Below are 14,536 nucleotides of genomic sequence, written 5' to 3' on the forward strand. Positions count from 1 at the left end.
GCTAAGAGGATAATGAGCCTCTAATCCGCGCGCTGGACACACACAGATGGAGCGCGTGTCTTGACGCAGAGGCAGGGGAGCCGCTCAGACGCCACACACTCCGTTAGTTAGTGTACGCTGTCTTGCGCGCGCGCACGTGTTTTTCGGCCAACAGTGAACAAAGAAAGGAGGGGGGGCGGGGGGGGGGGGGGGAATGCGCCCGTTAATTAAAAAATACCCCAAAGCGAGTGCTGCACGCGCTTAATTAATATGTGACAACAACTGTCCATTGTTCGCTTCAAGCTAAGGAGGGAGGAAGTGGTGGGCTGTGAGGGGGGGGACGAAGGGGGGGGGGGGGTAACTGGAGGAGGCTGGAGGCTCGAGCAAATCGATGAAGAGAGAGAGAGAGAGAGAGAGAGAGAGAGAGAGAGGCATGTCTGACCATGCCTGGCTGGGACTACTGGGATATTAAATGTATTTTGACATGTCCAGTACAAGACTGAGCCTCTCAATGAGTGCAGCGGTTGTACTTGTAACCCTCCACCCAGCAGGACACCAACCGAGACCAGGACATTATCAAGACTGGAGGGTATCGAGATCGAGAGGAGATCAAGACTGTAAATGTCAAAGAGAAATCACTGCAACTAAATGGAACGGCAACATTTCTCTTCAGCAAGGAATCTTTCAATAGTCTTCTATAACGTTTTGCTGCTTCGTCAGCTACTAAAAAAAACAAACAACTTAGCTTCATAAAATAAAAAAAATAAAAAATTGAACTAGGACTGATTTAAATGAAACTTACAGCATGGCAAGCCTAAACAAAATGTGTAAAAAACAAACAAAACAACCTTTAATGTGTGATCTCAACACAAAAGATACACTCATCTCACTCATGCTTGTTGTCAATGTTCTGCATGGTTCTAGGGATGAGGTGATGAAACATAAGCTTTCTTTTCTGTTATTATCTGTCATTGCAGTGTTGGCTGAGTCTCAAACCGGCCTTGATCACAAATCCAAAGTCCGCCCAGTCTGAGACCGAGATAAGGCCCGGGTAAAAAAAAAGGCCTTGGAGTCTGAGTTAAGACCGAGACCCTTCAAAAGTGATCTTGAGACCGAGACCAATCTGGAGTACTAGAAAACTACAAGTTAGCATCAGACAGTGCTGAGGACAGCGAGACGACCTTAGGTTTCCCCTCAGAGATGTTCAACTTTCTCTCTGAATTTTAAGAAAATATATATATTTATATATTTATCTATCAAGCTGCCAGGAACCAGGCTATTATGCAAAGCCATATTCGTTTTCATGCCTCCTCTAATCTACTTAGCCCTCATTTCCTCAGCCAAGACTACTCAGCAAGCACACATAAAAAGCGATGAAAAGTCTAGCACTCACTAGAGACACTGATTTCTAAGAATGATTTGAAAAATCCTTTAATGTCATTTTGGTCTATTATTTGGCATGACTTTTTTTTTTTTTTTTTGTCTCTGTCTCCTTCTAACCGTAACCCTAACACAGAAACAACCACCAAGAATAAAAACACTTTTATGTGCTCAGCATTAAAATATTTGAACATCAGGCCAAAAAACAAAAGCAAAAAAAAAAAAAAAACAACAACCCTCAGATGATGTAGTTTTTCTACTGATATCGCACTCTGAGACACAATTTCGAAAGTCATTTTTCTTCTCCACACTTTCATCGTGAACTTTCGGTTCAGACTAAGATTGAGTGTGTGATTGGAAAATTAAAAGAGGCTGTAAATTCCCGAATGGCAGCCGGAGCTCCAGACAGCTGAGAGCAATTCGACAATAATGGCTTCAATATGCCTGTAATGTCGGAGGCTGCGTTACAACTCAAATCCCTTTCTCGGTTCCCGTGCTTCGCTCCGTGTTTTAAAGGTGAAATGTTGAGTTATTATCAGGAAGCAATTTTCAACTCCTGGCCGCAGAAAAACAAGGTGGAAAGTCTGATTAGCGACACGGAGCAGCAGAATATCAAAAGTAGGGAGTCACTGAGACCTCTAGGAATCTTTGGTGGAGCAAAGGGCAGCACTGGTGAGATGATGTTGTGTCTCACGCAACAAAACAAAACAGAAGAAATGTGGCGCAATAAATCAGATTCTCTCAAATTTACAATTTTACAACTGCAAAGCTCTGGATGGATGTTATTCATATGTACTCGGCATCAAGTCTACATCCATGCGATAAACTAAATTTACACATTTGTAATTTAGATGATGCAAGAAAGGTGTTGCCGTGTGTTTTTTGAGAGAGATTTGCTTTTCTCAGTTTAATGACTGATTTTTTTTCTCCGCGTTTTGAACTGCTTGTTCTGCTGCCCTTTGCCTTTTCTGCTTTGCTAAAAAAAAAAAAAAAAAAAAAAAAAATCAAATTGGAAGCACAGGCAACAACAGTCTTTATTAGAGCTCTGTATATTTTTATCCTGACTCAGTCAAACATAAGCTACTGTTATCAGAAGTACGTGCCAATCACTCAAAACTGCACTCATTAAAATGAACAACTTTATTCTCACTTTAGTCCTACTTTGCAAGCAGCATCCATTCGTCAAACTGCAAAGGCTCTTTGGGAGGTTGAGGGCGGTGATGACATCACAGCAGTGAACAGCGCCCACTGGTGGCGGCCTTCGTGTCAAGGCGTGCGATGGCAGGCAGCACCTGACTAAATAAAGCTTTGAAGTGCCACAGAGCCAATAGAAATGTCCCCTGGGTGCACGGCCGCCTCTCCCGAGGTGTTTCTCACTGTGTTAACATTTCTGATTATACTCCCACCATTGGAGCTCAGCAAACAACACTGCTGCCGCTGCCTGATCCTCCTCACCCCGAGGCTCAGGCAGCACCACGCTGCATATGGTGTGAATTATTTTCTAAGCACTCATGTGGGTCCCCAAGGAGCACCGTTCCCTCCCCCCCCCCCCCCCCCCCCTGCCATGTACACAGAGATCCGTCCAGCACCCAAAACGTAAAAATACCTAGAAAAATCAAGAACACACTGTGCTATTGATTTGCACTGCACAGAGGGGAAAAGCAGTAAGAGCAAAGAAAATATGAGAATAGTTTAGTTTCCAAAAAGCAAAGGAAATGACACAGGGAATCAAGCTAATTTGCACACACGCTTGATTTATTCTTACTGATGACTTTCCAATCCAAGCATGCTTCGGAAAACCCACAACCTCTTGCGAATTAATCCCAGGTTATACAAACCATGCAAACCAAACATTACAGATTTGATGATTTTTTTATTTTATTTTATTTTTTCAACACGGCCCCATTTCCTAAATCAAGGCTGCCGCATGTGGAGGTTCGTGGGCTAGCGTCACCCGGTCCAACCAGAAGTCTTCCGCCACTGAAATCCTCACCAATAATCTGTGTGAGGGTAGCACTTTAGGTAGCATTCCTGTCAAAGCAAAATGTGAATTGCTGCCTAAGGTGAGGAGGGCATGCGGCTGCTAATTGCTAACAGCTATGCCACTCGACGAGCCGCCGTGACGCGCAGTCACCTTGTGATCTTGAAATCTGCCTTGCGCTTAAATTCGCTTCTCTCGAGTCATTTTCTGCGCTTGTCAACAAACAATGATCTCAAATGGAATATTTCCCTTTCATCGGTCGAAACGTCGCCGTCTTGAATGGAAACATTTTCCGTGCTTCCCAATGACGCCCTGCTGTGTTTTCTTTTTTCCAAACTGCGCGGCTGTAGCGAGCCGAACAACACAACACACATCGCCCGAAGACTCACTCACATTGTGTCTCCACATAGTTTTCAAGCAGCCGAGGTGCGAGTTCGTCACGTTCAAAGGGATCCTCGCGTTAACTTTAGAGGGACTAAATTGCAGATGTGTTCAGTTAGATACTACAGCTCTGATGAGGTGGACAGAAAGTATTTACCACATTAAATATATAGACACACAGATGTCAAACACCTGAATGGATACAGGAAAAACCGGTGGGGTCAATGGAGGACACAACATCTGGCAACGGTGGAAACATTTAGTTACAACCTAAATAAAAGATGGGAATGCACTGCCTTTGTGATTCACCGGATTAAAATCCGCTGCTTGTTGAGTTGCCCAAACATTTGATGCGACGGGCCGGAACTCCCTGATCCCACCTGCAAACCACTACAGGCCGTCTCGCAAAGCGTGCACGCAATCCGGCTGTCAACACCAAGCTCGCTGAAGCCACTCAGGGGGGGGAAGAAAGTTGGCTGGCAATGACGGGAGCAATGACCCCCAGCAATTAGGCCCACGCGCGTGAGTCGAACCCACGTCTTGTGCAATGAACTACTGACACCTGCAGTTGTATTGGCCGAATTAAAGCAACACCCTTCGACGCACCCTCACCAGATCAGCCCTACAACTGTTGTCAAGCACAGGCCACTGCTACTCATGCAAAGCACTTTTTGGATGGTCAGATGGTTTTCATATGGTGGAATGTTTAAAATCCACTGTGGCTGTGCACTGACACGAGCATAACTCATGGGTGAAACACGACACAAGGGTGCACTAAGGTGCATTCCAATACGGAGTATTTCACATTCCCCCTCGTAGGACTTGGGAATAAGTTTGCATGGAGGAAAATGCTTCAGATAGTTCCAGCAGCAGGCTGACAGCTGCACATCTTTTCTTCTGGGGTTCGCGGGTAAACGCTTGGTAAATGCTGCACGGGATCACTCGGAGTCTGTCGTTTAAATGTCCAATAAGTCATGTAGACACGGACGGTGATTTATATATTAGCTCTAACAAAGGCCTTATAGAGAAAGATTGGCCGTGTCTTTTGCATGCACTATCGCTGAGGTTACACCCTCCCTATATGATGCAGCGACGGTGGGATGGTTTATTCATCCGCATACCATTGAAACGTTCCATCTGGATATGGAATCAAATATTTTCGTAGTGCAATACATGTATTTGTTCCGCTTCGCACACTGCTGTAACGCCGCACTTCATTTTGGAGGAGTCCAAGAAATAAAACTAGCAAAGAGCAAACACGGAAACTCCCCTGATCACTTTCACTCCGACTTGGCTGAAGCAAACACAGACTTACCCACAAAGACCGACAAGTGAAATCATATGAAAATTTACACTGTTAATTCCTCTCTTGTTCCCACCACCGTGGCATCAAAAAGACCGTAATCTGAATCAGACCCATTGAATTTGCGACCCAAGTGAAAGCACACAAAACACATGTGCTGTAAGTCGATCCGTGTACACACACACACACACACACACACACACACACACACACACACACACACACACACACACACACACACACACACCCGCTTTAACACAAAGATGAACTTCATCCTACCTCCGGCGTGCTTTAATGCTGCTGTAATGGGTATCAGCTCCTGGTTTTAATCTGCTCATCAGCTGCAAACAGCTTGATTTCAGCCATAATAAGTAGCACCGGTCCCCTTCGGTCTGTTTTCACTTGCTGATTGGAAACACACTCCCCATCCAAGAGCCCAGACATGAGAAGGCCGGGCCAGGGAGAGTGTGGAGGGCTGCTGGTGGAAAGTGTGAAACGTCGCCCTCCTTCCTTGTTCACATGAGCACATGCATGCATGCACGCACGCACACACACACACACACACACACACACACACACACACACACACACACACACACACACACACACTAGAGCTCTGCCAGCCTGGCCAACTCCTGGACCTCCCCTTCTTCAGTCTTGACTTAGTTTTGGACTCCATCCATCTCCTCTGTGCAGGCTGCATGGGTGGAGACGGCAGAAGACGAGAGGATGGACCACCACACCACGTCACCAGCAGACCCGCGCACAGCTCTCCCTCCCCTCCCGGTTCGCAGAGGAGCGACGGCGAGAGGCGATGAGGCAGCAGTGAGTCGCGATCCTGGCAGGGGGGGAAAGGACTTTAAACTGGGACCTTGTTTTCATCCGCCAACGCAGCTGCTGCTTCGGAGCTTGTTGGTTTTTTTTTCCACACACACATAACTTCAGAGAGAAGTCTCGGCTTATTTCTCCCTCTGTTTTTTTTTTCTTTCTTTTCTTTCTTTCCCCTTTTTCTTTATTGCTCGCGTGTGCCAGCTGGCGCGTGCCTCCAAATTCCGTAGTGATCGTGCAGGAGTTGGCTGCACCTCAGCGAGCTCCTCAGCCAGCTCCCTCCGCTGACCGCCGCCGCCGCCGCTTTGCAACGTTTGCCAGGCGGGACTTGTTCGCCGCCGCATCGCGCCATGTCCTGCAGTCGGACTGAAGTGGACAATGAAGTTATGGGATAGCCTGACCACTTGTCTGATTCTGCTGAGCGCCGTGCACGCCACCTCTTCGCTCCGGAGCCGACGGCACGCGGCGAGGAGGAGCGGGCGCGCCGCCGAGGCTCGTCCCCTGGAGCAGCCGCCGGTCCAGGGCCGCGTGCACGCTTCTGCCTCCCCGGGCGCCGGCCCCCCTGAGACGGGCGCAGGAGGCGCGGCAAGTAAGAGCGCCACCTGTTGTAGCGAAACTGCCAAGACGGTCATTTTCACATTTGCACTCTGCAGCCTTCCAATATTCTGCATGTTGTAGCAACACAATGAGCCTAATGTTTAGACAAAGGGGTGTAAAGAGTGAAGGTTCTCAGCAGAGTGAACAGAGAACACATCTAAAACTGGCCTGTTGCTGGATGCATGCATTTCATCTAAGACAGACAGACAGACAGACAGACACTAATGCCGAATGACCCTTCAACAAAGACCTGCCTAAATTACAGCATTACATTTTGGGTTGTGTTTAAGTTTAGCATCAACATCTCAGCTACATGCCACTGTAGCCAAGTTACATTTTGTAGTTCTGAATTTGTTTTGCATTTCCACCTTTTAAACACTTGGCGATTGAAATGATAAATTCTATATCGTCTTGTAAATTGTTTTAATGTAAAAATAAATAAATAAAACCCCTCTGGTGTAAATTCAGAGAACTGAATGAATGTATTAATCTGTATTTGTGATTAGAAAAGTGGCAGGTTTTGGTTGTGTGTGAAATATGAATGGGTTTCCTTGGAAAGTAATGGCTTCATTTTCATGGGTTTTTTGAGACCATCCAATGGGATCAACTGAGGTCTTACAACCTCAGCTTAGAACCGCAGCTCTCAGACACCTCAGTGTGCATGGGATCAGAATGCCATCTGTACCGTTTCCTGAATAAACCGGTTCAGCTGCAGAACTCTGCTCCGCCGCTTGGCAACGCTCCCCTCTGCGAGAGCCTCACTTCTCCTCGTGTGTTTCAGATACGATGGAGGAGCCTCCCCTGGACGACTTGGATGGCGTGGTGGACTTCATCAAAGGGACCATCAGCAGACTGCGGCGCGCCTCCTCCTCTTTACCCACCGCACCCTCGCCCACTCTCCCCTCCTCCACGGCCTCCTCGCGGGCCAAGGCCGGCAGGACTCGCAGGAGGAAGGGCAGGAAAACGGGAGCGAACCGGCAGGTCGATAAAGGAGGAGGACTGAACCCTGGCAGGGGGCAGACGGAGACGAAGGTCAGGAGAGGGGGAGGAGGAGGAGGAGGAGGAGGAGGAAGACGACGCGGGCAAGGCTGCGCCCTCAAACAGATCCACCTCAATGTGACAGACCTCGGCCTGGGCTATCACTCCAGCGAGGAAATGATATTCAGCTACTGCTCGGGACCCTGCAGGAAGTCGGAAACCAACTACGACAGAATCCTTCAGAACCTCGCCCACAACGGGAGGTTCTCCCGTAAAGACACGCCCCCTCGGGCCTGCTGTCGGCCAATAGCGTTTGACGACGACCTCTCATTCCTGGACGACGACCTTGTCTACCACACTGTGAGGAAGCACTCGGCCAGGAAATGTGGCTGTGTGTAGCCAATGCATTTTTGTTCTCGTTTTTCCAAATGTGTCCACGATCACCTCTTCTGAAGGTCCCGACCCATTTCACTGTCTACTGTATCACACGTAGGGAACACAGGTCAAACATCACACGCATAAGAAATGTATTTATAAAAGCTTGAATGTACTAAATTATTGTTATTTATTATCTTTTTAAAGGAAATCAATGTTATTTATTATTGTAAAGCGATATCTCAGAGTTTGCCAAAGATTTTAATCAAATATGTTTATCACGAATTTCTATGTAGAGGCTGTAAAGGACTGGACCGACGTCGAGAGATTCACTTTTGCCCGACAGCCTTCATGGGAAAGTGTGCCTGAAGTCCTCCAGTTATTATTCAAAGCATAATACATTCTTTATCATAGTATCGTTGTTTTTGCAAAACCTCATTATTTGAAAAATAAACCATCTATTAAACACTGACAGTTTGGTATAGTTCATTATTGTCTGGAGGCTCCTTCGCATTGACAGACAACATGGAGAAGAGCTCTCACTGCAGGGCTACAAAGCAAAATATCTTTACATCCAATCAAATAACTGGCTCCCAAATAACTGCTTACATTATTTCTTAAAGCTATGAAAAACAAATAGATAACAGGTGCTACTTATTGTTTGTAGGCCGGATTGCGTCGCTTAGCCTTTTTATAAAATAATCGCTGTGTTCATTTAATTACCAACAAATGTGTTTTTAATATTGTCTGGTCTTTCTTAAGAAGATAGTTGGCTTCATTGCCTTACACAGTCTCTTGAATACCTACTTTAAATGTATGAGACAGGAAAGTGTAAACGTGAAACCCCAGTGGTTGAAAGTAATATTCCACACAACAGGTGAGATGCACAGTGGGAGATGAAAAATAGAGCCGATGTTTAGAGCCAAAGCAGAAATAGGCGGGATGGAAAGAATGAAGACAGTATTTAAATGGAGAGTGGAGAACCGGAGGGAGAAAACGTGTGCTTGGAGTAGGAGGAGGACTGCAGCAGTCAACTCCCATCATGCAACTGCTTCCAATTTATGGCACGTATTTATATCATCATGTCTGTCTGGTAATCTGCAACAACAACCTCTGGTGCAAAGCGTCCAAACAACCTCCTGTTAGGCCTGAAAAACATGTCAGCGACATCACAGGTGAACGTGTTCATGAAAAGTTAATGGGGCCGTTCACGTTGTGCGCACTGATCGTCGGAGGAGGGTGTCATTAAGTTAACTTGAGTCTCCCGCTCCTGTGTCTGCGGCGTGAAGAGGAGCTTGTAATGGCGGATGGTGTTACACTCGGCTGTAATGCAACACGGGGCTTTGCGGTAAAGACGACGCTGATCCACAGGTGTGAAATCCTGGCAGCTGCGATGGATCAGCCGAGCTGCGAGATGATGAAGACGCTCATTTCTGCGTTTGAAACGGAATGAAAACACACTAGAATGTCCACTGAAAAAGCAACAAGTTTGTATTGCTTTTTTTTTTTTTTTTTTTAAGCAGAATATTGACTCAGGATTTCAGCAGTTTTTCTTCAGCAAAGTCCGCCAACGTCTGCGGGTGACTGATTGGAACTAAAGTGCTTATTGTGTCAGGAAAATAAACATCATCATTCTCTGGTGAAGTCTCTGAAATGTCGGATTTGAGAAACAATCCAACCGCATCCATTGTTCTTCCCTGACTAAAAGTAAATAACACGAAACCACTGTGGGCGAAATTATAGTTTCATCCGTCAAATGATTTTTAATCATTTGCGATTGTAAAACAAAGTCAGTAGCGTCGCATTTCACATTTCGCAAGTACGAATGTTACATAACGCAAGGAAGGATTTATATCCGTGTGTGTGAACGAGCGCGTGCTAGTGGGTGTGACACACACACACACACACACACACACATACCGTAAGTACGTTAACATGACACTCAAGAAAACCAAATTATTGCCTGAAGAGCAACTGAAGTGCATGTAAACACGTTAGTCCGACGAAAGATCGGAGTTTGAGAACTCCGATTGGAATCGGAGAACTCCGATTGACACACCCAGATATTGCGATTGGAATCCGAATTTCTCCGTGATGTATACGTCTTGGTTGGTGTTTAACTGGACAATGCGTGTGCGCATGTGCCACACCCCCGCGCGAGACGACTGACGGCGGCCTAGCACATCTGTTTGGTGAGGAAACTCGTTAAATTGAAGACCAGTATGGTTTTTACTGTGCGACGAAAGAGATTAACCAGAAGTGAGTACACTGAAAGACCCACATCGCCCCCTAGTGTCGGGGAGGGGAGGCGTTCCCGTCAATAACTCGATTTTCTGAGCTGCATGTAAACTGGGACAAAGAGAGAAGTCCGATTAGACGAGAAAAACAAATTATTAGCTTCGTCCGATGAAGCTCTGCATGTAAACGTACTGACTTTCGGGTTCTGATGTGTGTTTCTTGTCATTTTCTTTAAAGTTCCGGGTATGCTGTGGTGGTCGTTGGAAGGAAAGGCCGCGCAAGAGGTGACCCAGTGTCGTCGGGCTCTTCTCCCTTGCGTCACAAAGAGCCTGCGCTGCAGTGTCCAGTCTAAATGGCCACTTTGTTGACAGCAGGCAACTGGGGGGGCGACAGCAGCCGCCACTGCACCAGCTGGTGCGAGAGAGGATGCCAGTTGTAGCCGCAACACACTCATCTGTTGTCGCTCTTTATGAACGATATGTCAAACCGCAGAATGCTCTGTGCGTGCGTGCGTGAGTGTTGCTGCCAGCCTGACTCAGCCGCTGTAACGACAAAACAGCAGACACGGCCGCGCGAGCAGAGGCGGAGTCAGGCATTCCACATGAAAACATGACCTCAACAAATCGACGCCGACTGACGGCTGCCTCGTTTTGTTTGATTCGGCATCAAAAAGAATCCCAGAGATCCTCTTATCTCCTCTGAGTTTATGAAAGTTGCATGGGTTTAACCCTTTTATCAGCAAATTCTCAAGAGCAATGAAAGCCTCTGAGTCATAGACGTAAACATGAAAAGGAGCTTTGGAGTCTCCAGACCGTCTATCTCTTTCATTTTGGATTTTTCAAAGTAAAGGCCAAAACGCCGCAGTTCAAGAGCTGTAGTTTAGGCCGGCTGTCACCGGATTGGCCGAAACACAAAGAGGAGTCTCTGAGAGACGAAACGTGGAGGAACTCCAGCGATCGACCCTGACTGCCCCGTCGCTGAACCTCCCGTCTGGAGCGCCGTCGCAGAGGCTCCCGCCTCATCGCGGCTTCGGACGCACAGAGAACATGTGTTGGGAGAAATACGGACGGCCCAGTGATGACAGCAACAAAAAGAAAAGAAAGAAGAAACAGAGCATTTTGAACTTAATGAGCAGTGTAAATCATTTCAACTTTATGGAGCTGGGCTGCGCTGACCTGTGCAGGGCACTTGAGGTTGTTAGCATGCACGCTGCGCAGCGTAACGGTGGGAAAGTAGCGAATGTGACGCGAGGGCCTCAGTTTTGGAGGCAGTAGCTCAGACGGCTATGTATTAACGTGCAACCACAAAATTTGAAATGCCCCATTGAGTCATTTTGAACTTTATCTTTGTTGGCTTCTGGTGTCTAACACACAAGGAAAGACACACGTCTATGCAGTCGGTGAAAGAGTAGTCAACTTAGTATCAAGTTCAATTCACATTTGACTGTATTGTTTACATCAGACGCAAGTTTTCCAAATCTTTTTTTTTTTTTCCAATCTCTGTACTTAACTACACAACAGCATAGTAAGCAAGAAGTAGAAAAACACATATTATTATACGATATTTGTGTCCAAATGAAGGGAATAGAAGTAAAAAGTTGGGAAAAAGGGAAAAAGAAACACAGATAGCTATAAAGTCTACTTACGTGTAATAATTAAGTAGTTGTCCTTTGTTACATCCCAAGCCAGCGGGTTCCAGTGAGCCGTTTCCGCTGCTTGTTTTCACTTCAGTTCGACGGCTCACACCAGCCGCCAACACCCTCTGGCACCGCGTTTTAACGGGTGCTGATGAGAATCAGTCAGACACACGAGAGGCGCCATGCTGGAGCAGAGCCGTCGCCTCCGATGTGACGCACTGCGCCAAGACTAACACTGGACACTGCAACACAATGTGACAGGCGGCAGGAAGAGGGGTGAGATCCAGAATGACACTGCCGGAGCAGAGCGGTCCAGCAGCACAATTCACTTTTGACCTTGCAGGATAAAACACTGGTTCAGGCCATTGAAATGATCAGTTAACGGTCCAGTGGTTAAAATCTGGCCTGGTCTGTGATTTTTATATTGGTAAAAGTAAGTTAATATACTGCCCATGAATATATAAAAAAAAAGCATGTTTCGTATTTAGGGTGAACGCTCGCATCCTCTAATGAAGGAAGAAGAAGGTGGACGAGGCATCCAGGTTTGCGTGTGCAGGCCGCTGTAGTTTACTGGCAAGCTCGGGAGAGGGAGGGTGAGCAATTGAGCGCCGCAATCTAAAATGTAACCACTTGATGTCGCACCCTCTAATCAGAGGAGTCCCCCTTCATCCCGCGAAAATGTCTTCCTGAGATTATCACCCTCCAACAATCGCACGTGATGACGAAGATGATGATGATGATGATGTTCAACGTAAAATTGTTGGCTGATCTTTTTCCTGAATAACGACGACAATCAGGCACAGTGAATAATGTGCATTGCTGTGCGCATTGTGTTTTGAGCATTCTTAATGGGGGAAAAACAGCTCCAGTTTGCTGTGGCACCAAAATGCAGACATGTCACGATATTTTTTGCAAAATATATGAAAATTCAGCGCGTTCATTGTCTTGTTTCATCCAACTGTAAAGAGCAGCCTTGTTATTATTTAAAAAAAAAAAAAAACATGTGGGTTTGTGAAAAACAACCGCTGTTCCTTTGGGAGTCGTAGCGGTTCGGACCAAATACCGAAAAACATGTAACATACATCATCAATATGTACATTCCTCTCGTGGTTTACACACATGGCTCTCCTGCGTGGAGGTACAGAGTGGAACTGCTCTAATCTCCCTTTGTAAACACAGTCGTGCTGTGCGTAGGTGTGTGTGTAAGACCCCTCGAGGGAAACCAGACCAGCACCTTGCCAGTCATCGCTCCCTCGCCAGGAAGCGGCCAGCCGCTCTTTATCCGCCTCCCGCTGGACGCCCCCCCCTCCTCCTTTGTGTTTCATCTGTCTGTCTGTTTACTGGCTGCTGTGTTGAAGTTTCACCTTCATCTCTTCAGGTCATGAGGCCTTCAGAGATATGTTGTTGTTGTTGTTGTTGTTGTTGTTGTTGTTGTTTATTGCCAAGTCTTTCAGACTTGATTCACATCTGCTGCCAGGTGTGTTTGTGCTTGTAAATCTGTGCGTGCGAGCCCAACGGCTCGGTATGCCTATTCCCTGGTGTCAGTGCCAGGAATCTTTCACTTCTTCTGTGAAAACGTTGAGCAATCCCTGAACAGCAGAGATGTCTTCATCTCACTTGGTTGTTCTTTATTTCTCCGCTTTCCAAAATAGTAGTTTTTAATCCCACTTGTCCATTTTGCTGGCAATGCAATCAAAAGGATTCCAAGCCGAATCTGCTTGATCCGACTAAATCGGAAACATTCCATCTGATGTGCGGTGACGCCTCTTTATTCGGACAATTGATTGTTTTCGATCGTTGCCTTGAGATGCAACCTGCTTCACAATAGCATATGCTCAGTCAGCAAAAATGTCAAAAGGCAACGTGCCGTCTTATTGAGTGAGACTGAACAGTTGCCGTCTGTTGATTCCAAGGGGTTTTCACGTGTAAGAACACACAGATTTGTCTTTGTGAATATAAGAAAGGGTCTGGAGACAAACCTGGTTGAATCCTTCACAGCACCAGAAGGGTCAGTCTGAGACATCTGTTTCCAGCCTGAGGTGAATGGACCCTGAAATCAATCCTACTTAGCCAGAAAATAACTCAAAGAGCAAAAGCGGAGCACAAACAGTTGGAACCGCTGACTCACAGCCGCGCGACCTCTCGCATTCTTCAACGACCCTCCGGCGACCCCTCGTTGTACCCTAGCGACCCCCACGCAGGCCGGAGAGAGCTGATGGAAACGTGATATCTCACGCCCAGGCGCCCTTTGTGATTCGCTCGCACGCATCATCCAGCGCGGCCCTGACAGAGTCCTGGGTTCTGCTGGACTGACCCGTGGCAAGCAGGAGCTCGACACAATCGGCTCACGGGAACACACGGAGATGTCATGACTGTGGACGGGCTTGTTTATTGGCCCTTTGATTGGTCCAAGCCGTGCCACATGGCGGGAAGTGCAGCGGCGAGGACACAGCCATGTTTTTGAGATTAGCGCTAATGGGAATAAAACTTCAAACCCTGCGATGTTTCTGCCATGTTACGGTAGACGCAACAACACAACCAAAAAAAGTCTCCCTGACTAAAAAAAAAACAAACCTCACACAGGCTGCAATGCAAAACATCGAATGGCTTTAGTGGTGTTTTTCACTCTATACACACCACTGTTAAGAGTCACCGACTCATTTCTCCATTGAACTCCATTATAACCATCATGAACTAGTGATTTTGAATGCTCTGCAGTCGTTATGGGTTCCCGATAATCAGTCAAGATGTGCTGAATAAGTATGGGAATACTTTGCCGTTGAATGAAAACCATTTCCAGTGTTGAATTCAAAGTGATTTATAGAATTCCAAGTGTGCAAAATTCTGTGTGAACACACAA

The 14,536-nt window shown here is 46.6% G+C and overlaps 1 protein-coding gene across 1 annotated transcript; it reads left to right on the forward strand.

Annotated features, from left to right (window-relative positions):
* Nucleotides 1–5,602: 5,602 nt before the first annotated feature.
* Nucleotides 5,603–8,274, forward strand: LOC142884104 (glial cell line-derived neurotrophic factor-like). Its single transcript, XM_076019567.1, has 2 exons — nt 5,603–6,441; nt 7,231–8,274. Exons 1-2 carry the CDS (start codon nt 6,231–6,233, stop codon nt 7,824–7,826), a joined length of 807 nt encoding a protein of 268 aa, XP_075875682.1. The 5' UTR covers nt 5,603–6,230; the 3' UTR covers nt 7,827–8,274.
* The last annotated feature ends 6,262 nt before the right edge of the window (nt 8,275–14,536 follow it).

Source organism: Nelusetta ayraudi, unplaced genomic scaffold (assembly GCF_046127955.1).
Source record: "Nelusetta ayraudi isolate G7.1 ecotype Tasmania unplaced genomic scaffold, CSIRO-AGI_Nayr_v1 ptg000010l, whole genome shotgun sequence".
Lineage (NCBI taxonomy): Eukaryota > Metazoa > Chordata > Actinopteri > Tetraodontiformes > Monacanthidae > Nelusetta > Nelusetta ayraudi.